The following is a 24,727-nucleotide window of genomic DNA, read 5'->3' as shown; positions in this document are numbered from 1 at the left end:
CTCACTTCCCACACCTCTGAACTATACTCCAATTCTTGTATGCATAAATAAATAAATCTTTAAAAAAATCATCCAGTGAGTGCCTAAAATCACCCTTAAAATGCTTCTAGAATAGTAAATCCATGTTTTCCAACTCCACTTCCAATTATTATAACTTCCAATTATTATTTTGAGTAGTTTGAGGGCTTTAAGTGGGTCTGTGTCTTTTTCAATTTATACACACACACACACACACACACACACACACACATATATGTATGTATATGTATTTATAGGAGAAACCTATTCAAAATATTTCACCTTAAAACACCATGGAAGATGACAACAAAAACAGAAACTTGTAAAAATACATCTTTTTAATAAACATCAAGAAGTACAGTGCAGTTTTATTGAGGTTTTACATTGTGGTTTACAGCCAAACATATAATCTGTTATAGTGTATATTTACAAGTAAAGTAAACTTAGGATTTTTTTTCCTCTCAAGGCTGGGTAAACCAAATCTGGTACATCACACTACATTTAGGGATGTTTTCCAAGCTGGCTTTTGTAAAAGGCCCTTAATATTAAAAGGCTGTAATGACAACAAAAAGATTATTCTCCCATCACAAGAATAGCCTGATGAGTTATTGATGAGTTATTGAAAAGAATTATAATACTTGCTTTTCTTTGCTGGCTTTGAAGAAAGCTGCTGATAGCAAATCTGAAATATTAAAGACAATAAGGGAAACAGCTCTTTCTTTTGCCAGGCAAATCCCTAATAAATATTAATTTGAGGCTATGGATTAGGAACCAAAAGATTCCCACAGGGAGAACTTAAAACATTTATATTTATGATCCCATGGAGTAAACACTCTCTAGTATATTAGTGGCTGAATCCATTAAAAAAAAAAAATATATATATATATATATATATATTGATTATATAAGGAACAGGAGAAAGGTGGAATTCTTGATACTTATGGATAAATCTAATGAGAGAGGGAACTAAAATTTGTGAAGAGGGAAAATTAATAATAATTTCAAATTTCTACATGCCATCACCTTGGGATGATCAAAACTTAGTGTTACCTAAGAGTTAAAAGGACAGAACTAAATCAGAAGCTATAACTAAGAAATCACCATAGCCTTGCATGCTTTCTACTGATGGCATTTCAAAGTTATACAGCTGGAGATGTTACATACACAAACAAGTGTTAGATTTGGTGGTGGTGGTGGGGGGAAGTATCACATCTACAAAAGTATCAGAATCATATTCAGATCTGCAAAAGAAGCATAATAATTGGTTTACCATGCAACTATTTGTGAAACCTGTAATTGTTAACAGAACAAAATCCTTATGAATACATGGAACAAATTACATCAATTAAATAAGCAGCTCAAATTAAAGTAAAGATTCAATATCCCTGAATTTCTAAGCTTCATCTCTGTGTTAACATGATTTCCACTAAATGTTACCCCATTATAAGAGATTTTAAATACGTTTCCCTCTTCAATACATCATTTCCACAGATCAAAAAGGAACAATTTAATTTTCCTATCACTTTTGCCCATTCTCATGAATTTGACATACAATTATTAAAAGAGTAAGGTTAAAGTAAGTGATCAAATATCAAAGTAGGATCCAATGAAGTGAACTTCTAAGTCACAGCATAATGTTTATATTGTGTAATAAGTCAGTTGCCAAAAAGTCATGTCCCCTATAATTGCAATATGTTACCACATCAATGATTGAGAAATTAAGACCAGATGCCAAAGAAGTCAGAAAGTTTCCTGTCAGATAAGAGTTTGATGTACTCTATTAGATTAAAATTTCTCACTGGATGGGAACAGATCCCATACTCTTTCATGTGTCTTCTATAGCACCTACTAAAGTGTGGGGCAAAGATAAGTGCTCGGGAAATAATCTGTGGTAGGGGCAGGAAGTGAACCAATGGTGACTATGGTCATGGCAAAGTCTTGCCTTATTTCATGCATCACTCCAAAGGAAGGCCTCAGAGTATTCCTCTGAAGTTGTTACTCAAGAATAGATGTCTGCCCCCAAACACTATCTAAAAGAAAAGAAATTCAGCCTCCTTATTTATTTCTCTTAGTCACTATGAGATTTTATATGGACATGAGTACCACTTGGCCTCAAAGGAAGCACCAATTTATATTGGTATATTTTAACTCCAATACGACTATAGACTCATTAACTTTTAAAATTATGTTAAATATTAGTTAATAGTAGTAGCTATTTAAAATGTTAGGCTTATTCTCTAATATCATTTAAAATGCATTTTATTTTTAAAACACTGTCATGAGGTAGAAGATAAGGAACTCATAGAAGAAAATCTTCAAAATAGCAAATCCTATTTAGTAGAATTAGCTCGAAGAAGTTATAGCTTTAAGCTGGCAGACTGACTATGTTAACATATTTACCCTTACCAGACAGAAATTTCTTCTTTCTGAAATTACATTTTTTCCAGTCCTAAGGTGTTACAGAAATAAAGTAAAATACACATTCTGAAATAGTCAGAAAGATTGTGGACAACACCTCTTAGCCATCATTTTTGACTTTACCCTGTTGCTCTAAATAACCTGTTGCTCTAAATAAGACAACCAAATTTTCCACTTACACAACTTATCATAAATCAATATGGAGATTAAAAATCCTTCTAGTATAAGAAGCAAGATAAAAGGAATGATTCACATTAAAAAGAATGTACTTCTCATAAAAACTAGCAGCACTTCATTCTACCAGGATATACAAATTTGGCTTCATTAACTGGACAGAAACAAAAAGAAAATGTATAGAGGGCCAAAAGAGCTCCTTAAACAAGGGATATGTGAGGCTACAAGAAGTTTTTTAAACTATATCCCCTTTAAGTGTTGTGTGAAACTACTGGAATGTCAATTTCAATGGCAGAGAGGCGGGAGCGTGCTGAATAGGGCTGTGAATAAGTATGCATACTCGGAGGATGGGAGTACAGTGGTTGCCAGAAAGGAGAAGGCAAAGATTTGCATGCACAATACCAGACAAACAGCAAAAGGGAAGTCATAAAGAGACCCCCAGCACTAGCGATAGTGACATACACTGCATAGTCAAATGTAAAGACTGGCTCAAACTTCTTGTTCAAATGAGTGTTATAAAAGAAGACCCAAACACATGGGGAGAGGCTCACAGTACCTGCCAGGAAAAACAGCAGCCCGGCCACTAGGTGGCAGCCTGCACTATTGACCAGACACTTGGCCAGTTTGATGTTGGGTACAGAGGACCTGAAGGCCGTGTTACACATTCCAATCAGGCAGAGCAGCAAAGCACCCAGTGCAATTAGGATGCTGAGAGGCAGTGCAAACTGGAGGACCCGCAGATCTAGCTGGTCAACTGATGAGTACCAGGTAGTGTCGTACATCAGGCAGTCACTGCTTCCATCATATCGTGCACACTTCACCCACAGGCCAGTGTAAACAGTCAGGTTCTTCTCATTTTTGTTGAAAGTGATCAGTCGTAATTTTCTCCAGTTGGGAAGCAGAGTTCCTGCAAAGAGGCCTGCCACTGAGGCAATTCCACACAGGAAGGAGAGGACAGTGGCTGCATGGACATCCCGACAGCCCATGGCAGGCAGGCTGGTGCAGTACCGTCAGTGGGACTAGAAGTGACATACAAGAGGACAAATCATGAGGGGACAAGAGGAAAGTAGAGCAGAAAGTGTGGTGCCGCTTGACAATACTACTACTGATGAAATATCAATACAAATAGGGAAATTCCGCTCCTACTTATTATGTCTATGTACAAGAGGAATGTACATAAATGCTTCCACATGTGACCTCAGGGCACAGGCACACACGCATACCCTCAATACCACTGACAGGGTCACAGAGCAACTAAGCGTATTTAGTCAAGCATATTTTTCCTTACTGTAAATCAGAACAACCAAAAAAATTTTCAAATTCTCTAACATCACCTCTGAAAATGCCCTCAGTTGTCCATTATTTATTCAGCACACATTATCAAGCACTTTCATGTAGCAGCCACTCACATAACAAGGGTCAGCAACCACCAAGCACAAACAACACAAACACAAAGGCTCAGCAAACTTAACATGAGACTAGCGCACAACAGAGGGGAAGATGGCTCGTAAAAACAAAGGTGCAGAAAAAAAGGCACTACAGGTCGGTGAGCTGCTGAGGGCAGGGTTCTAATGCCCACTTTCACTTACTAGCCAAGTGACTTTGGGTCAGCTACAGAACTTCTGTGTCTTATGTTTTTTCATTGCAAAATGAAATGCCAATCTCAATGGTTGTTCGAAGTATTATCAATTATATTAACTTATTAGTTAAATTAATGTAATTAATATAACTTAAATGCCTAGCACAGTTTAAGTGTAATGCAAGTGTAAACAATGCAGGGCATGGCATGCTTGGCAAACTGCTGCTCAGAACACACTGAATTAATCTTGAAGAAAAGTAAAAGTAGCCCAATCTCATCCCTATAGTAGGTACTCTGGAAAATTACTAAATGTAAGTGGATACCTCTCTGAAGAATAAAAAGACAACAAACATTCCTGAAATTATCTGTTCACTACTTCCTGGCTGATTTAAGATGAAGGGACTGCTTCTTAGGTTATTATCTTACTAATGCTAATATAAGACGAATGATAACCTATCTTTATCAATGTGTATCATGTTTTAAGGGAAGGAAAAACATAGCCAGATTGTTCTTTCATCCCAACTGAAAAGACTATTCTTTTTCTGTACATGACAAACTATGAAAACTAGAGTCTTATTTACTTTTAATTTCTTCAAGGTTTAAAACTTATTCTCCAAACACTACTCAGTTATTTTCCCTGCCTTCTACAAAGACACCTTATGAGGCAATAGACTTCTTTAATGAGTTAACCTGTTTACTTCTTTTGAGTCTGATCATGACAAAGGTGCATGGTTGGGAATATTTTTACTTCAGGTATCTATTTAAAGTATTCATCATCCTTTGTAGAGTCAAATATTATCTGCTGAATTGATAAAGTAGGATCCCCAGGAACTCTGCAAGATCAAAAAACTAGCAAGCTGAGTTTGGACATTATTCTCAAATGTGTTTGAATGAAAAGACACAATGCTCTTTAGAAAACAATATATTTAATCCAATCAAGAAGCTAAGAAGAATTTTACTAGCAGAAAATACACAGGCATGTGTACATACCTACATATTTATATATATAGATATATACATATACGCACATATAGAATATAAAATCAAGAGTTTAAACAAAACTCTGTGCTTAAAAACTCTTATGTGACAGATAAAAACTCTTTAAGAAATTATAGCCCAAATTTATTTTATTGTGCAAACTTGGGGGGTGGGGGAAGGAAATGATCAACATGCTTAATTTTAGGGAACAACCACCTTGGTCCAACAATGGGGTTATAGTGCAGTTTTCAGACTATTTACATTGAGAAAGCTATTAATGAGAAGCTCAGAATTCAACTTCCTGTTGGATTTTGCTCTTTCCCCTGTCTTCCCAATATACTCTAAATAACTTGCATAGTCCTGGCATACACATCATCCTAGGAATATTTGAATAAATGTGTACTGGGTCCTACTTACAGACCACAGTAACTTAGAAAGATAGACTACTGATAAAGTGGAGCTGGAGAAGGAAGCAGGTATTTCTAAGCAATCATTCAACTTTTAGTTACTGAGTATATCTAGTACATGCAAAACCATTAAGCCTAGAGGGACACTTGGAGGGGCTGGATCTTGCCCCAGTGTGTTAATAGACTGAGGAAAAGAATCTGTTCCTCCATGCAAACTCAATATGCTGATAATGAATCAGTTACATAACTACCAAATATCAAGTGATTATTATTATATAAAGTGATTATTATTATAGATTAAGCAAAATTAACTAGTGAGGTACCTGATAGAATTATAGCAATACAGGATTCAAAAAAGGCTGAACAATGAAATTGACGACTTGATCCAAGATGGAAGACAAAAGAAAACGGTTCTTGTTATAGTCAAAGCTTCAGAACTCATTCAGCTAACCTACTTAGAATCCTAACCCAAGGAAAATTTCTTCTTGCTTTCAGAGGTAGGAACTAAATACTTGGAGTTTATCAATGTAATTGGTACTTCTACAGTCAAGCTGCCCTGTAGCACTGACTCCCACATAGTAAATGGAATGAGAAGCAAGATCAGGATGAAAACTTTACTATTAATAAAGTCCAACAGCTCTTAGATGATAGTCTATCAAAGAACACTAATGAACAGAAGTACTTTAATATTCATTTCAGTATCAGTGTGTTCAAATGTATCCTTCAAGTCAAGCAAGTGTTCTTTGATTTGAACTTGCTTATTATACTTATACTATTGAACTTGCTTACTATACTTAAGCAGAAAAGCCCAGGGGCTGACTAGAAGTCCTGTTTATAGACTCAACAAGGATATACTGGCATTTTTTAGAAAGGAAACAGTAATTAACCTCAACACTTATATTTCAACCTTAATGCTGGAAATAATGTGCTAGCTCTTCACAACTTTCTTTGGCTTTTACTTTCTATGCCCTGTTCTTAACTCTAGATATGTAAAGTTTAATAATAAGCCACGTATCTCACTAGAGGAACAGTTTATAGGGACAATTGGGAGAGAGACTATGTTTAATGATTTAAGCTGAAAGAGAATGCTGACTCTCAAGTTACAATCTGTTCATCCAGAGAGGGTAAAAGACCTCTACTTATACTCTATGCCAATTAATTTGAATCCAGAGTAATTTTTTTCAATGCAAACCTGATCATTTTACTTCTATTCAATGGCTTCCTATTCTCCTCTGAATAAAATTTAAAATCTTTTTTACTGTTTCCAAATCCCTCCATCTGGTTTCTGCCAAATTTTCAAACTTCTTATGTCACTCTTTTACCCACATACTGTAGTCTATGTAGTCATGCTGCTTTTCTTGAACTTCTCAAATTTTCTAAATTCATTCTGGCTATGGGTCTTTCCTCCTGTCATTCTTCCTCTTACAATATTTTTAACCCCATCTTTTCTTTGTTCAGCTAACACATATTCATATATTCATCTTCCTAGTTTCAGGAAGGTATGGGCTGGTTCTAAACTTCCCTTTTCCTCCCCCACCCTTAGTATCCATCTGTCCCTGATTTATGCTCTATTAGTATCTTTGTACTTTTTCTTTCGTAGCAAAGATTATGTTTATAATTCCTTGTCCGGTGTTTATCTTTCTCACCAGACTCTGAGTTCCATGAGGACAGAGAGCCTTCTGTTTTTTTTTTCCCCCATTGTGTCCAACACTGGCACACAGAAGGCATACAACTATTTGTTAAATGAATGAACAAACAAATAGAAGGACCACATGAGCATAGTAAGGATACAGCAAGTTATCAGTTTGATTTTTTTTTTTTTTCACTCATTCATATCCCATGTTCACAAACTTCCAAATACTTTCTAGACCATGCTCCTATCTGCTATTCTTTACTGGCCAAAGTTTTTCCCATTTATAAAAACAATGTTCTTTTTCCTCCTCCAGAAGTTTCTCAAAAAAGATAGGGCCAGTTTCAGGTATTTACCCACAAATCCTGCTTCTACAAATACATATCTAGGTTTGGCATCACTGGCTAACTTCCAGTGTTACGAAGTCAATCAATTATGATGACTGATTCTTGTGTTTTCAATTTATTAGGTACATGACATGTTGAATATACCCTCCTTCACTAAGCATGGCTAATACAGCACATTAATTTTTGCTTACAAAGCCAAAATACAAATTATATTTGTATTTTTCTTTTAGAAATAACAATGGAGAAAATAATAATCTTTTTCTATATGGAAACCTTTTATTAGGGATTACAGAAAATGTGCAAAGCTGAAAAACACTTCTACAAATCTGAGAAATACTCATGAACACTAGTTGCATGACAGCCTTGAGCTGGGTCTTACATATAGATGTATGGGCTTGTTTCCCTTTCAGAGGTAGTATGACACGGAAAACCCAGATGCCAAGCTTAGCCTACCATTGATAAGCTAGACAAATCACCCATGTCCTCTCCATCTCAAATTTCTTGTCCATAAAAATGCCTCCCAAAGTACTCATGACATGATGAGTAGCAAAGCCCTTTGTAAAACAGATAGGTCAGAAATTAAAATTATTATTAGGCTATTTACTTTCTTCAGCTAGGAGCATGCTCTCCTTCTAGATATCTAAGCAATCACAGATGATAAGATAATGACAGAGCATTCTCTTTGGAGTAGTAGCTGACCAAGTCAAATAAGAACTCTTTCAAAACAAGCACTTTGCATTTGTTATTTGACTATCTCTTTCCACAGTGACTTTCAGAGAAGTAGATGGATAAAATTTGGTACACACCCACATGTTACCAGAAATACAATTATGAATAGAAGTATATTCAAAAAGATTCTTTTTTCTGTGTATGTTTTGTATATGTGTGTGTGTTTAACAGAGGTAACACTGATTTAAAATGCTGGTTTTAAATAGAGTGTAAAAATAGTGACTAAGTTTTAGGAACTCACACACTCCACTACTATATGTTTTTTTCAGGGACAATTCTGAAAATACATTTGTAATAGTAGCAGCTGCATTAATTCTTGATGGTAATACTGACAGACCCTTCTGCCCATAACTTGGGTTTTCTCAGAATCTATAGATTATCAATCATTGCATTTACAAAGAAAGTGTCCTATAACAACTTTGTTGAAAAAGAGAAAAACATATCATCTGATACATGGTAGAAAAGGGAAATAAGACATAATCAAAATACATACTTACTCTTTGAGGTTCTTGGTAGTTCTAAGACAACTATTATCAATTCAGAAGAATGTATGCATATTTGAACACAGAGGAGAGATGTTCTTGGTCTAAAGAAATAGGAAAAATGTCCCCAAATTACTATAGTACTTTTCTAAAACTCAATTTTAATTTACTTGGAATTTGACAAGATTATTAGCAATTAGCTAACACCAATGAAATATACAGAAAAGATGGCAGTAAAACAAAAAAGCAGTTCATTCTTAAATTCAGATTGCCAATATGTACGAAATAAAGTTCACTCATTTTGTGGTTTGAAAAGCTGTAGGGGTAAGGACAAAATCACTTTGTGTTTTGGAATAAATGATCAATATCTAATTTTCTTGACTGTAGCAAATATGCAATTAGGTGTCTTGGAAGTAAAAAAAAAATTGTAAAGCTTCTTTTATACCTTTTAAGAGGATACTGGCATAACTAGGCCAAGCTGATATACCAAACGTGCATACTAAAATTTGCATCTAGAATTGTTTTTAATTTGTACCTCCACTAATGGCTCAACCTGCTATTTAAGTGTTTCCATGTATCTTTTTCTAAGCATCAGTAATTTCCTCTTCAAATGCTATTTATCTCAAATAGACAGGAGGAAAATGAAAACTTGTAAACATCTGAGAGTTTCCTGGATTAAGGCGTTTATCACTAGCCCTATTATGGTCATTATGTAGAAGTTCCACAACAGTCCCCCAGGAAGAGATTTAAGTCAAGCCCCGCCCCCAAAATGTTTCTTGAGTTGGTATCAAGCACAATTACTCACTCCAAAGTCAAAGAAAATCGTTTTACAATTAAAAACAGACAATAGGATCTCAAAGCAATCGTTTTAAGCAGGGTCACCGAGTCTGGCCTTTCTTTAAGGGAGGGGCCCCTTCCCAGGCCTGTAGTACTAAACAAGGGCTTCAGAGGAAAAGAAACAAGCTTCTAGAGCAACCCACACTCCCCTCCGGTCGCCGCCTTCACTTCTGAGCAGGGTCCTAAGGAGCAACAGAGCTGGCAGAAAGCCAAGGGAGAAAAACTTTCGAGGTCGGAGCCAATGGAAAGAGACCGCAGCAAGGACGGTAACCGCTCTCAGAACGAGCCATCATCCCTGCAACACTGAGTGGTTTGAACCGCAAGCAGGTCATCATTACACAACCAGCATCATCAGCTGGGTGATTCAAAAATAGCAACTTGCAGCTCCACAATGTACACCCCGCCGGCCAAGCCCCCAGACCCTGGCCGCTCCAGCAAGACCTCTCGACATTTCCCTAAAGATTAAGAAATCAATCTTTAAAAGCTTTATCAAATAGCTCCTTATTCAATTTTCACGCCCACAGATGTGGCCAGCATTTGTCCATGTTCCCGACTTCCCAGGGTGTAGGTATTTTACACAAAATCCTCAGTTACTCATTCACAAGCCCCAGAAATCTTGTCGACACCTACCTGTTCCTCACATCCGAGGCATGTTACTCGTTCACACAGAGCAGCTGCTCTGGCCGTCTCCTTCTCAGCGTCCCAGGAAGTGCGTTCCCTGCGAGTTGCACCGGAGGCTTCTGGGAGCGCAGTCAGGTTCCCCAGAGGTCCTAAACGGGAATGCCCTGGGTGGCTGGAAGACTACATTTCCCAGAATCCACGGGGTCTGCAGCCGCAGGCAACATCCTGCAACCACCTCCCGCCTTTATCTTCCCGCCTCTCGAGGGCTCTAGGACCCTATTAACCCTGCACCTTCTGTTCCCGTCCAGTCTTGGGAACATATATATATATATATATATATATATATATTTTTTTTTAAAGTTAAAAAAACTAACTACAAATAGTTTTAAGTTGAGGGACCCAAGTAAATATTTCCTATCAAGAGTGATTTACTTATAAGAAGGTTAATACAAATCCTTAAAACCCTTCCTCCCCTCAAAGTATTTATGGGGACCCAAACAGAAGAGTTCAAACTCTACAAGGAGACTGCCTAGGTTTAAGTGAAGGTCTGTTAAATAATAGTTGATGTCCGTGAGCAAGTTATCTCTCTGAGGTTATCTGTAAAGTGAAGATAAGATTACCTAGATCACTGACTTTGGTAATTAATATAGCTTAAGTGTCAAATAAAGCATATAGCCAGCTGTTAATTATTGGAACTAACTTTAATTCATTCTTCCTCACAGTTTCAATTGTCCCGCCCCCTCTTTGTTAGCCTCTAGAATCTTGGCATACTGGATTACTGAAAATCGGACATAAAAGATTCAGAAATGTGATCTATTTTTAATTAAAGGATGTTCAAGTGGCAAGAGGCCAACTTCAAGTGAGACAGCAATAAAGTAATTGTGGTAAATGTTAATAATTGAGTCTAGTAATAAAATTATATTGGTGTTCACTGTACTATTCAAATTTTCTGTACCTTTGAATTTTGCAAAATATAATTTGAGAAAAGCACCATAGTTTTAAACAAAAGTAAATAATGGCATCCATTCCTATTCCGTTCTGTCCCTGTATCTTAGGTAAGTTAAATAACCTATTGTATATCAGTATTTTATGTATAATAATTTTCTACATTAAAAGAATCATTGTGAGCATTTATATATATTTACATATACTTGTATATATGTAAATATAGTGGTATTTACAACAGTATCAGACACAAGTTAGGACCACACTGTTCTCATTTTGTTATGTTCCATTTAACAATGAGAACAGTTGTTAGTGATAATAAAAAGGAGGAAAGCTAATCTCTGTCCACTATTGCCACCTTCTCACTTGCCATGCTTCAGAGGTTTTAAGGTTAATAAGGCCAGAAAATACATGATCCTAAAGTCTGACCTAGAAATGTAATAATGAGGAGGGCATTAAGTGGAAAAGGATATCTGGGCAGATAGGCTCTGGGTTGTAGGCTATTTCTGGGAGTAACAGGTGGATGATAGCAATGGGACTCAGGATAACTTTAGTTAGCAGCTCTGAATTTCATTCAGTTCTCTTCTAAAATAACTGAATTGAATCAATACTATGTACAAAATCATTTCATAATTTACTTGCCAAACATTGATTAGTTAGCAGACTTTAGATGGGAGATATAGTTTATTATAATTTAAAAAAAAATAACAGCTCCAAAAAAAAAGGGAAGACAATCCAATATCTAGGTTTTTGATCAAGTTCTGTCTCTGGGCAGCCCTGGAGGTGACACATGGTGTGGCAGACCTCTCCTGACCAGCCCGCTGCTCTCCTCAGCAGTGTACTTTGTCCATCTGCCTGTTCTGCTCCCCACTCTGTCTCTGGTGAAGTCTCTCACCGCCCCTGAGCCTCAGGCCTGTACCCCAATTCTGTATGCACAAATAAATAAATCTTTAAAAAAATTGTTAAGAAATGACTATGCATGTTTCTAATCTTTAAGAAAGTTATTACTGTACAGGTGAGGGAGGGAAAGAGGGCTGTACAAAGGAATTAGCATAAAATAGGATAACTGAAGTCTTTTTCCTATAATTGCTTTCAGTTTTTTTTCTTTCATGTTGACTATTACCCTTTCCTCTCCCATCACTATTTCCCATCCAATTTTTAAAGAGAAACTGTATGTTAAATTTCTAATTACCATTTTGTGTTACATCAATTATTCTTTGAAGCAGATGAGTTTTTCTGGTTTATACGTTTACAGGAAAAACTATGTGTGTTCATTATATTGTTCTTGCAATTTCTCTTGATTTCAATGTAGTGCTAGTTGAAGGAAAGATTTGTTTTTAAAATTGGGGTTCAATTATTATACAGTGCTCTTATTTCCTTCCATTAGGATTCAGTTGGCCAGGATTTTTTATTTACTGTCATCTAGTAATGTTTCAAATCCATCCAAAGCAATGCGATTTTACTATCTGCTCCTGGTCTAAAGTATTTTCAGTCTCTCTCAATTTGTAGCAAACCATATACAAATAAAACTGAAGGTATATTTTAGCTTTATAATCATGTCCTTTCTTTTAATATAAGAAAATAATACCACGGTCTTCTAAAAACCTTTATATAGAAATAATGCCCAAAATAATACTTGACAACCAATAAGAAAAGGAAGTCAGAAGATATTTGGCTGTTCAGAAAAATATACTGAAGTATGTGCAATGACCAAAGGAAGCTTTTATCCTTTGCTTTCAACTTTCAAAGCACTCAGAGCTTACAAACAGAAAAAGAACTACCTTGCCATATATTGCTCCAAAATTAGAATATAAACTACGTATCTTGTTTTTTTAATTCTAAGTATTTCAAAGTACATGATTCAGATAATAGCTTAGCTTCATGTAGCTCAGTATCTGGGCATCCCAAAAGACTTAATTCTATCATGAAGACATTAATAATATATAGGTGACTACTTCCTTTGCATTCTTCCAAATACCTAGCAACTATGAATTACGCAACTGTCATATAAAGGGATTTTAAAATATTTTAAAAATTGTAACTGTCTAAAGTGAGTAGTTGATTATAGCTAGAAATGGTGGTTTCAATTGTCTTGAGCTCTTTCGTTCTTATGATAGCCAAGGGAAGCAAAAGGGAAGCAATAACCGAACATGTTACTCCTGAAGTTATCTACAGGAAACTACTACAACTTCCCAATAGACATTTCTTTTTGCTTTTCTCATTTCTATTATTTGTTTTTGTTTTTCTTTCAATTGGCTTCTGATACCCACTTGAAGCTAAAAGATCCAGTAATACTTTTTACTTGTTAAGCTCTAATCAGAAAACAAAACAAAATGCTTCTCTGAAATCTTCTAAAATATAGGTGTTTACTTTTCAACTAATTTTGAAGTAAAAATTATGTTTCTGTCAACAATATTCATTTTTCTTAACTCCTAAATTATAAATTCATGTAGACAAAGATAATCATCTTTGATTATATTTTAAACTTACCATTTGACTTAAAAACAACTTTTTACAAAGTGCCAGAGCTTCTTATATCAGATTTACTTAGACCATCATGAATTACAAGCTTATACCACCAGACACTTAATTATATTAAAATATGTTGCACTATGAATTTGGCTCTATGCTCTGAAGATTTCATCCGTGAATAAACAAATTTCTGAGTACCTATTATGTGTTCTTTTAATTTTTATTTTTGCATAGAAGACCTGGGAAGTAGGTCAGAAGTTCAGGGAGTGAGAGAATATACCAGAGACAGAATGGGGAGCAGAACAGACAATTTACTGAAATACACTGCTAAGGGGAGCAGGGCCATGTAGGTGATAGCATGAGACTTAACCCATAGGCAACAAAAGGTAGTTATTCATTCCAACAATGTAGGGAGTTCTTTTATATAATTAAAAAAATTATCTCACTGGACATGTCTTAGTACAAGTATTTTGGAGGATATTTATTATAGGTGGATTGGTCATGAAATTATAAACTAATTTTTATATTAGTTTATATATCAAATTTACTGTTGATACACTTAAATACAGAACAACTTTAAAAAGTACAGTTCTTGCATGATGGCATGTGTATCAGAAGTTCAACAGGAACTAACCTTCAAAAAAATATATCTGTGGAAAAACTTTTAAATGAACACAATTTCAAAATAATTTTTAATATATTTAAATTATATCCATTCTGGGACTAGTAGCAACATTTTTTTGAGCAACATTTTTTGGCTCACTGTAAGATATTGTTTTGGAAGTCTGTAAATTAAGCAACTGTTTCTGATGGTATGCATCATTTTCCTGATCAGCTTGTTCATCTAGAGATTGTCTTATACTGTCCTTTAATTTGTCAATTCCTTCTCCAGTAATTGCAGAGATAGGGATGATGTGTTGGAATTCCATGGTCCTTTCTGGAATCATATTTTTTTCAAATAAATGTAAAAAGTCTGAAACAAAGAATACAAAACTTAAGTTTTCATGTTTTTGAAAATAAGTCAAAACTACAAGGAAACTTGGGATTTTTAATTCCTTTTTCCATTTCTCTGATAAATTCTCAAGCCTTTTGCTAATGATAATGGGAAGGTTCTTAGCACCAGACAGATGCTTAGTAAATATTTAGTAAATTTCTTTGTTTACAATTTTTATGTATGTCTTGTACTTCATTGTATTATTTCCTGTAAAGTCCCCACCACCAGTTTATCTGTAAATGATCACTATAGTCCCTTGTGCTCTTCTCCCCCGTTTTGACCCCTTTCCTTCCCCACCCTCGCAGAATATCTCTTATTTATGGTTGCTTACTAGTTATGCTGTTTTATTATTATTACTTTTTCCTGATCCCTGATTTGGTTCCCCTATACTCCTCCTATAAGTGAAATCATTCTATTTTTCTGTTTCCTTCTTGTTTGACTGCTGAATACTTGTTAAATTACTATACTTAAAACCAAATTAAATATAAATAAAAGATGAAAGAGATTAGATAAGCCAACATGGAGCTTAATTCTGAGATTCATATGCTCCTAAGAAAATCCAGAGGCTAATCGGAATGATCAATTTGGGCATTATATTTTGTTTGATGACAATCCAGAATAGCTACAAACTTCTAAGTTAAACTCCCTTCTGCTACCTCAACTGAAAATGTCCTTTTCTGCATATCCGACAAGCAAGTAGATCCAATGACTTTAAGGAATCTAACTATTTTCCAGGAGCATTTATGTCTCAATGTAAAAATTTTTATCTCAAGGATAGCCCCAATATGTAAACTACATAGGGGAAGGATTTTTGAGAGGAAAGAAAGGATCTTCTGGTGTCATCCACTGGTCCTAGTACACTATAATTTATTTTCCTTAATTTTATTGCAAGGATAAAAACAGAGAAATTATTATTTAAAATGGAGAAAGTACCATTTAAACCCTTTTGGCATTTACTTCCTACTTTTCCTCATTTTAATAAGTCATTTACTAACCTCAGCAAAATGAAAACATCAGCACTGTAGAATAGTGTTCTGCGAATGTAATTTCCAAAACTGGGGAGGGTTCCTTTAAGTTCTTTTACAAAAAGTGGTTCATTTTTTAACAAATTTCAAGCAAATAAATCTCTTAGGAGTAACAGAATCTATCATTCATTGTGACATACATATAAACACCTCAATTGTTTTTAGGTTTTAGAAGATCTGTCTATTTCGGAGATCAATAAAGAGGACACTGCAAAGATAAGATACCTATTGGAACTATTAATTCTGTTTTCAAATTTTTGTTGTACTAGGGGATGAAGTTCTAGAACTTGTGATATGCATTTAAGTGAAAGACTTTACAGGTAGATGCTTTTTTTTTTAAATTCTGACTCAAATCCCATTAATTCTTACATCCACTTTAAATTTTACTTTTACATGAAGACTAACTTTCTTTAATCTTTCTTTTCTTTTGTCTCTTACTATTCACGTCATTTATTTGAAACCTTGGAATTATTATAATATTATTTAAATGATATGTGTTCTTTCTTCAAATATACATATTTTTAAAGAGTAGCAACTATCAGTTTTCTTTCCACTGATTACTATACTTAAAACTCTTGGTACATAACAAGTTTTCAGTAAATCGTTTACCTTTAGGATTCTGGAGTTGGTTCATCAGTATATGGAATTTATCTTGGGCATTTGGCAAGTCCATTTTATTAACTGCTAGAAGTGCAGGTTTTGTCTGAAGGCCCTCTTTGTACAACTCTAACTCCTTTAAATAAAAAAGAGGAAAAAAAGTAATTGTATTAAAATATTTATATAATCTACCTACTTGGTAATGTGTTTTTTTACTTTATAGACCACAGTAATCTACAGTCCACTCACATCTCTAATACAATAAATCCCAACAATCACAAAACTAATTAACAAAGGAAATTCAGAAAATGCTTCCTAGTTAGTTCATGTGTTAATATTTTAGTTCACATGACATCTTGATATAGTTATGACTTTGTACCTACAGTCATATGTGGACTTCTATTAAGCAAATTAATGAATGCAGGAGTGAATAATAACAATCTGATGTTATACCTATATTCTTCTTGGAGATAGTACATGTGCTTAGGAGTAAATCTTTGTGACCATAGATTAGGCAATAGTTCCTTCGATGAAGTACCAAAACTATAAGCAAACAAAAAATAAAGGTATTTCATCAAAATTTAAAAGTGTGTGTTTCAAAGAGTATCATAAAGAAAGTGAGACGACAACTCAGAATGGGAGAAAATATTTTGCAAATAATGTAACTAATAAAGGGCTTGTATACATAATATTAGGAACATAATATTAGGAACTCTTATAATTCAACAAAAAGAACAAACATTCCAACTAAAATATGGGCAAAGAATATGACTAGCCATCTCTCCAAAGACATACAAAGACATACATACAGCCATTTGTATGGCTGTCATTAGTCACTAGACAAAGCAAATCAAAACCATAATAAAATGCCACATTATCACTGCCAAACCACAATAAAATGCCACATTATCGCTGCCAGGATGGCAAAAATTAAAATAGATAATAATAAATGATAACAATGATGTGGAATCCTCATAATACTGGGGCTGTAAAATGGTGTAATGATACAGCCACAGTGAAAAATAATATGGCAATTCTTCAAAATGTCAAAAGCATGGTTAATATATTACCTATCAATCCACTCCTAGGAATTATATGTACCCATGACAAATGAAAAGATGTTCATATAAAACCTGTATATAAATGCTCCCAGCATTATTATTCTAATGGGAAAAAAGTCAATGAAAACAGGATATTCAAAATCCTAGAGGTAAGCAACCTCTCAGTTGCTTAGAAATGTATTAGACAGCAAACATATGGCTGAATAATAGAATTTAGGGCAGAGACAGACTTGCCAGGCAGGGATGAACCTTGCCAGATTATATAAACAATGTTCACATTAGACTTTAACCAAATAGCAATGGGGACCATCAAAGTGTTTTAGGCAAGGAACAATGATCAGCTTTGCTCTTTTATAAAGGTCATGCTAGCTGCCACATAAAAACACACTAGAGGGCTCTCCCTGGTGGTGCAGCGGGTTGAAACAAAGCACTAAGAAGCTAAAGCCACTTCACGAGTTTGATCGCCACCTGCCCCAGAGGTGATCCACATGGCGTGGCAGACCTCTCCTGATGTGCCCGCTGCTTCCCTCAGCAGTGTACTTCGTCTATTTCCCTGTTCTGCTCCCTACTCTGTCTCTGGTCAATCCTCTCACTGTCCCTGCACCTCTGGAGCCTGTACCCCAGTTCTGTATGCACAAATAAATAAATCTTTTTAAAAAAATACACATTAGAGAAGACAGATTGGATAGGGAAAGCAGACAGAAGGGACTTAACAACTATAACAATTATAGCAGTGAGAAATGAAGACAAGTAGATGGATTTCAGAAGGATTTAGTATATAAAACCACCTGGGCTTGAACTGGTTAGAAAAGGAAAGGCTGCCACCCAGATTTCTAATTTGCATACTCAATAAAGTTCTGAGAAAGGCTAGAGAATTTTTTTTTTTTTAAATGAGCTCAGTTTTATGTATGTTAAGTTTGAGGGCACAGATCCAATTAAAGACGCCCAATAGGAAGCTGGTCTAAAGCACAAAAAAAAAATTTGGTTATCAGATAATGATTTGTCAATAGTATGTGAACAATATCTGAAAGCTACTTAAGGGGTGAGGAGAAAAGAGTGTAAGAAGTAGGTAGAAAAACAGAGAGGTAAAACCAGCTTATGAAGTTAAGAGTAGACAATATTTCAAGAAATAACCAATGCTCAAAGTTCAAGCAATATAAAGTCTGAGAAGGGATAGTAGAGCTTTACTGATTATAATAATTTGAGGAACAACTAGTTAAAGCACAGAACTATGAAGCCACTATCATAGCCACTGCAGCACAAGTTTGATTCCCAGCCAGGGAGGTGACCCACATGGCAAGGCAGACCTCTCCTGACCTGCCCACTGTTCTCCTCAGCAATATATTTCAGTCCATCTGCCTGTTCTGCTCCCCAATCTGTCTCTGGTGAATCTCACCTTCTGCACCTCTGGCCTGTGCCCTAATTCTGTATGCATAAATAAATAAATCTTTAAATAAACAGATAAAGGAGATTAAGTATATATTTAATTATTATATGTTAATTCATATAGTTCTACTTGCCTACATACTAGATTAGATGCATCATACACTGAAACACAAGACCTACTTTTGCAAGCAGTATTATAGTTTCAAAGGCAGTTCTGTATTCAGTTTTGGAAGAAAGCTGAAAACCAGAAATATCGACCTAAAAAAAAGGAAAGAGTCTTTAACATAAGAAACAGCTATACATTTCTGTGTTTTTGAAATGTCTTAATTCTCTCAAGCTAAAGCAATTTCTTAATATATATCAATAATTTAAAAATGTAAAATCAGAGAAATTGAAGTGGGACAATTTTTCTGATAAAATGTCAATCATTACTAAAATGAAAAAACAGTATAAACAATTTACACTGATACAAACAATCGCACACATAACTAGAGTGCCAAAGAAAAGAGATACCAAATATATCAAAAACCATAAGGAATTAAACCTTGACATACAAAATTATATCTGATATAATTAAAAATTCCACTTCTTGCTTTTTATTACAAATTAAGATTATTTACTGTATTTGACTCCCCATCTAAACAGACTTAGTGGACTAAATATGCTCTTACTTTACATTTAAATCTTATTACTATAAAAAAGATATATAGGAAAAACGAATTAGTTGATTTTCATACTCATTTGAACATCACATTGGTAGATATATGACTTACAACAAAAAGTAGTTGTTTGGTTCTTTCTATATGCTTTAGGAATTTGTGGCCCATTCCTTTGTTCATATGTGCTCCTTCTATTAAACCAGGAAGATCAGCCACTGATATCTAAAACAAAGTAAAAAAAGATCAGCCACTGATATCTAAAACAAAGTAAAAGATTTGATAAAAGAATATATGAGAACCACAACTATGATCATATTACCTAATTTTCATATTTCAAATATAAACAATTCCTAATTTGCGATTACCATAGTTTCTTTGTAAAGCCAATATACATTTACAGCAAAATCAACGTATTAAGAATCAAAATCTTTGTTCATAAAAATGAATTTCATTTTTAATACAACAGTTTAGTAATTTGGGGGATTAGTTTAACATTCACTAATTACATAAATTCTCTTTGGAATCCTATATATTACATTTTCAATGAGCTTTTACCAACTTGCAACTTTAAAGTCTGAATTCTTAAAAGTTTACAAGGATTTTCGTAGAGTAGACATTTAAAAATCGGTCCTATAATTTAAGATGGACATGCAATGAAAGCAAACAAAAATTAAGTATATAAAGAACATAAAAGCTGTGGTTATAAACCAGATCTAATCTAGAAGAACATCCTCAACCAATGCAATCCTGAGAAAAAAAGGCCACTAGTATATACACCCAGATTTCAATGTATACAACAAAACAATGCTAATCAAAACAGTATGGTAACAGAATAGAAATAGACACACAGCCCACTGGGATAAAACTGAGAGGCCCTGAAGTGATTCCACTTATCAGCAAAGTTTTTTATGACAAAGGAGTGGGGAATATACAATGGAGGAAAGACTCTTCAATAAATGGTACTGAGAAAAGAACTAGTATGTGCAAAAGAATGAAATGAAACCACTACCTCATAGCATACACAAAATTAAACTAAAATGGATCAAACAGTAGGATGTAAGAACTCCAATCATTAAAATACATAGAAAAAGAAACATAGGTAAATAACTCTGAAACATTGGCTTTTTTGGAGACATGACTGCAGTGGCAAGGGAAATAAATGCAATTTTAACAAATGGGACTACATCAAATTAAAAAGCTTTACACAGTAAAAGAACTATCATTAAAATGAAAATACACTGTACTAAATGGGAGAAAGTTTTTGTGCATCATACATCCCACAAGGGGCTAATAACTAAGACCTACAAGAACTCACACAACTCAACAAAAGAAAACTGTTCTCCAAAGATAGCATACTGATAGCCAACAGGCATATGGAAAATACTCATTACTTATGATCAAAGAAATGCAAATCAAAACTAAAATGATATAGCACTCCTGTGAGAATGGTCCATAATGAAACTATGAAAAACAACAAGTGCTGGTGAGAGTGTGGAGAAAAAGGAAACCTCATACACCATTGGTGGGAATATAGACTGGTTCAGCTCCTATGGGAAAGTAGTAAGACTTCTCAAAATATTAGAAATAGATTTACCATATGAACCATCAATTCTAGTCCTAGGTACCTATACAAACAATGCAAAAATTTTAATTCAAAGGAATACATGCACTCCTATATTCACTGCAGCACTATTTAAAATAGCAAAATTATGGCCATACCTAACTGTCCAAAAGCAAGAGTAGATTAAAAGAAGTGGTATAGGGCCCTCCCTGCTGGCGCAGCAGGTTAAAGCACAGCACCAAGAAGCTAAAGTCACTTCACATGAGTTCAATCCCTGCCTGCCCCAGAGGTGCAGCAGACCTCTCCTGACCCGCCTGCTGCTCCTGTCAGGTGTACTTCCTCAGTCTGCCTGCTCTGCTCCCCACTCTGTCTCTGGTGAATCCTCTCACTGCCCCTGCACCTCTGGCCTATACCCTAGTTCTGTATGCACAAATAAATAAATCTTTATATATATAAAAAAGGTGTGGTATATATTAGAATATTGTTCAACCATTAAAAAAAAAGAGAGAGATGAAATCTTGGCATTTTCAACAATATGGAGAGACCTGAAGCTAGTTATGGAAGGTGAAATAAGTCAGAAGGACAAATAACAGATGATTTTACTCATATGTGGACTACAGAGAAAACGAGGAGTGGGACACCAAAACAAACCTAGAAATCTGTGGAAGCCCTCCTTGGTGGCACAGCGGGTTAAAGCACCACACTACAAATCTAAAGCCACTTCCGCATGAGTTGGATTCCCAGCCAGGAAGGTGATCCACATGGCATGGCAGACCTCTCCTGACACTCCTGCCGCTCTCCTCAGCAGTATACTTCGTCAATTGGCCTGTTCTGCTCCCCACTCTGTCTTTGGTGAGTCCTCTCACTGCCCCTGCACCTCTGGCCTGTATCCCAGTTCTGTACTCATAAATAAATAAATCTTAAAAAAAAATCTAACTGTGGAATAGAGGTTTCAAGATGAGGAGGGAACCAAGGGTGTAGGGAGCCAGTGTTCTAAGGTTGTTAATGCTCTGGCAATAGGTTTGGTGTGAACCAATCTATACTGCTATATCATCTACAGTACTATAACCCAGTTACTCTAATATAAAATAATTTTTTTAGAAGTTTATTACAGATTTTTTCACTACAATAATACTCAGCATAATTTATTTGATCATGTTTTCACTTGTAAGATAAAATCTTGCTATTTCTTTCTAACACTGCAGAAACATTTGAATATTACAAAGTTTAAATACGAAAAACAAGTACTTTCACTTCTAACCAAGCATCTCATTTTAAAAATACCTGTTTGAAGTCATTATACATAATCTTTCCAAGTTCAGGTTTTAATGTTGTAACTGAAGGAGAAAAAAAAACACACAACAATAAATTAAGGTTAGAATAATTAACTCTCAAATTTGTTTAAGCATTATGTATAAAATAAACAATATTTCTTTTCTGTGAGCAATTTAATTTAGATTTTCTCACTTATTGAAATCGAAGATAAAACTGTCTTTGGTTTTAATATTGTATACTTGGAAAATGACATATTTTTATATCTTTATAGGCCTCAGTCTAATTAGTGAATCTCGAAGTTTCTCTATTGCATTTTAAAGAGCATGATAAAGATGTCAGGGGTAAGAATTTAGCTATCTATTACTGGGTCTGTAGTGAAATTTGTTAAAACTTTCTCATTCAGTTTTGTTAAGCCTCACCAATTCTGCCTCATCTTCTTAGGACTTTTTACTAGCTTCTTATTCCTATCTCAAGAGTCTCCTAATACTATAACAGGAGATATTAACCATGACATTTATAACAGTCCAAAATTAACTCCAATTCATTAAATCGAATTTTAGAATGCCTTCATTTTACAGTTATGAGGTTGATGTCATTCGATGTCTTCTTGTTTAATGACTACAGATATTCTATCATATCATTTATTATAGTCTAGTTACAATAGTCGACTATCTTTTCTTCCCAGGCCTATTCATGTCCCACAGCAATCCATTTTCTTTTTTATATGCAGAGAGAACTTTTTGAAAAGTATATTGAATCACTATTCCTTGCTTAAAAAGATATCAACTGCTTCTAAAATAGAAAAATCTTGAACTTAGTTTAAGAATTTAATGGTCACCAGAAGATATCAGGGGAGAAGGAAGAGAGGCTAAAGAATAGCAGTGGGGGTGTTAAACTAGTGGCATGGTGGAGGGTGAGTGCAACATGTACACACACGGAAGAACAAAAATGTAACCCCCAAGATAAAATTTTTTAAATGATAAAAAAATAAAAATTGGTATCTTACTTGATAAAACAAGATATAAAGTCAAATAAAGCCTATTTTGTCTATGACATGGCTTCTACATTTCCAGTCTCATCTTGATGTCCTCATGTTCTCAGATACACAAATCTACTCACTGCCACCACAGAACCTGTGTATAATAATTCTTTTTCTGTGAAAGACCTTTCACCGCCACTATCTGTCACTGATTAACTCATATTTATTTTTCCTGTCTTAACCCTGGCATCACATAATCTCTATATTTTAATAGAACCATATATTTCCTTATATTCATTATGGTATTGTGCCTTTACCCACTAGTCTGCAAGTTTGATAAAAGTCAGAATTGAATCCATTCCTGCTTACTAGTCCTTTTAATCCCCGAATCTATTTTGGTTAGCAGAATTAAATACTTGTTAAATGAATGATGGAATTCATCTCTGCCTTCCTAGTATTTACCACATTGCTTGATAAAGGAAGGTGCTTATACTACCATAACTAAACCAAGTAAATGATTATACAACAGATAACTAAAGGCAACAAAGTAGTAGGAATTATGCTGAAGACTGCAGAGGTTTCAAAGGTAATTGGCAAACGTAGGTGTATTGTGTGAAAAGATTTTAAAACTAAGGTTACTCTCAAAGTTTCTATATTCAGAAAAAGATTTGTCTTTTAAAATTTACCTCTACACATTAAAATATACAACTTATACTTACATGCATAATCTGCAACTTCAGGTTTTGCATGAGAAATCTGACTTAACAAAGAAGATTTTCCAGCATTTGGGAATCTGAAATGAAAAAATAAAACTATATAAACAATAAATATTATTATTATTAATACTTGCAATCTTTGAATTCAGAACACTTCACAGGAAGGGCTTAATGCTCTAAATACTTATAGGATTAGAGTAGAATATAGGAGCCTCTCTGGTGGCACAAGTCTCAGCACTATGAAGCCATTGAGGTATGAGCTCCATCCCCAGCCAGGGAGCTAACCCAGGAGACCTGTTTTGCTTGCTGCTCCCCTCAGCAGTGTATTTCAGTCAATCTGCCTGTTCTGTTCCCCACTTTGTCTCTGGTGAATCCTCTCACCCACTGCACCTCTGTCCTGTACCCCAGTTTTTGTATACACAAATAAATAAATCGTCAAAATAAACTTCAAAACTTCTAAGAATAAAATATGCTTATGAAAGCGAAAGACACTCATTCTGGACATTTGTCTCAATACTTAGATATGAAAACAGTGAAGATATTTCAGTATTGAGAAAGTAAGTAAGTTATATTTTCAAAAACTTAAGTATCATAGAAGAAGAAATAAAAATACTTGTAATTTGCTTTTTGTAGCTAAACACTGACAAGCTATTACTTGTTTTATGGATTAAAAAAATAGCAAACAAGCAGCTCCTCTGTCCACCTGTGCCTATGCAGATTCTTCTTTCCCCCAATTCTCTACCTCTGCAGGGCAGCAGGTGACCTGTACTATGCATGGGACTACAACCATGCAGGCCTCTCTCTGCAAACCTGTTCCTTCTGGGGCAGCTCTTCTAG

General features: G+C 34.9%; 2 protein-coding genes across 2 annotated transcripts in view; both read right to left on the bottom strand.

The window, feature by feature from the left end:
- Window positions 1–360: 360 nt before the first annotated feature.
- On the bottom strand, window positions 361–10,314 carry CLDN12 (claudin 12). The gene is made up of 3 exons (XM_012720713.1): window positions 10,230–10,314; window positions 8,778–8,866; window positions 361–3,629 (listed from the first exon to the last, which is right to left on the bottom strand). The coding sequence occupies exon 3, from the start codon at window positions 3,594–3,596 to the stop codon at window positions 2,862–2,864; it is 735 nt and encodes a 244-aa protein (XP_012576167.1). The 5' UTR covers window positions 3,597–3,629; window positions 8,778–8,866; window positions 10,230–10,314; the 3' UTR covers window positions 361–2,861.
- A 3,653-nt stretch (window positions 10,315–13,967) lies between these two features.
- Window positions 13,968–24,727, bottom strand: part of GTPBP10 (GTP-binding protein 10 (putative)) — a 22,020-nt gene continuing 11,260 nt past the window's right edge. Inside the window, exons 5-10 of the mRNA XM_004676669.2 lie at window positions 23,894–23,967; window positions 22,205–22,257; window positions 19,474–19,581; window positions 18,881–18,958; window positions 16,266–16,389; window positions 13,968–14,610 (exon numbers count right to left, since the gene is read on the bottom strand). Coding sequence (XP_004676726.1) covers window positions 14,339–14,610; window positions 16,266–16,389; window positions 18,881–18,958; window positions 19,474–19,581; window positions 22,205–22,257; window positions 23,894–23,967 — 709 coding nt within the window. The 3' untranslated portion in view covers window positions 13,968–14,338. The remainder of the gene's footprint in view (window positions 14,611–16,265; window positions 16,390–18,880; window positions 18,959–19,473; window positions 19,582–22,204; window positions 22,258–23,893; window positions 23,968–24,727) is intronic.

This window comes from Condylura cristata, unplaced genomic scaffold (assembly GCF_000260355.1).
Source record: "Condylura cristata isolate star-nosed mole 26May11 unplaced genomic scaffold, ConCri1.0 scaffold00005, whole genome shotgun sequence".
Taxonomy (NCBI): Eukaryota; Metazoa; Chordata; class Mammalia; order Eulipotyphla; family Talpidae; genus Condylura; species Condylura cristata.
The sequence above is the reverse complement of the archived record's forward strand: the minus strand, read 5'-3'. Positions and strand labels throughout refer to the sequence as shown.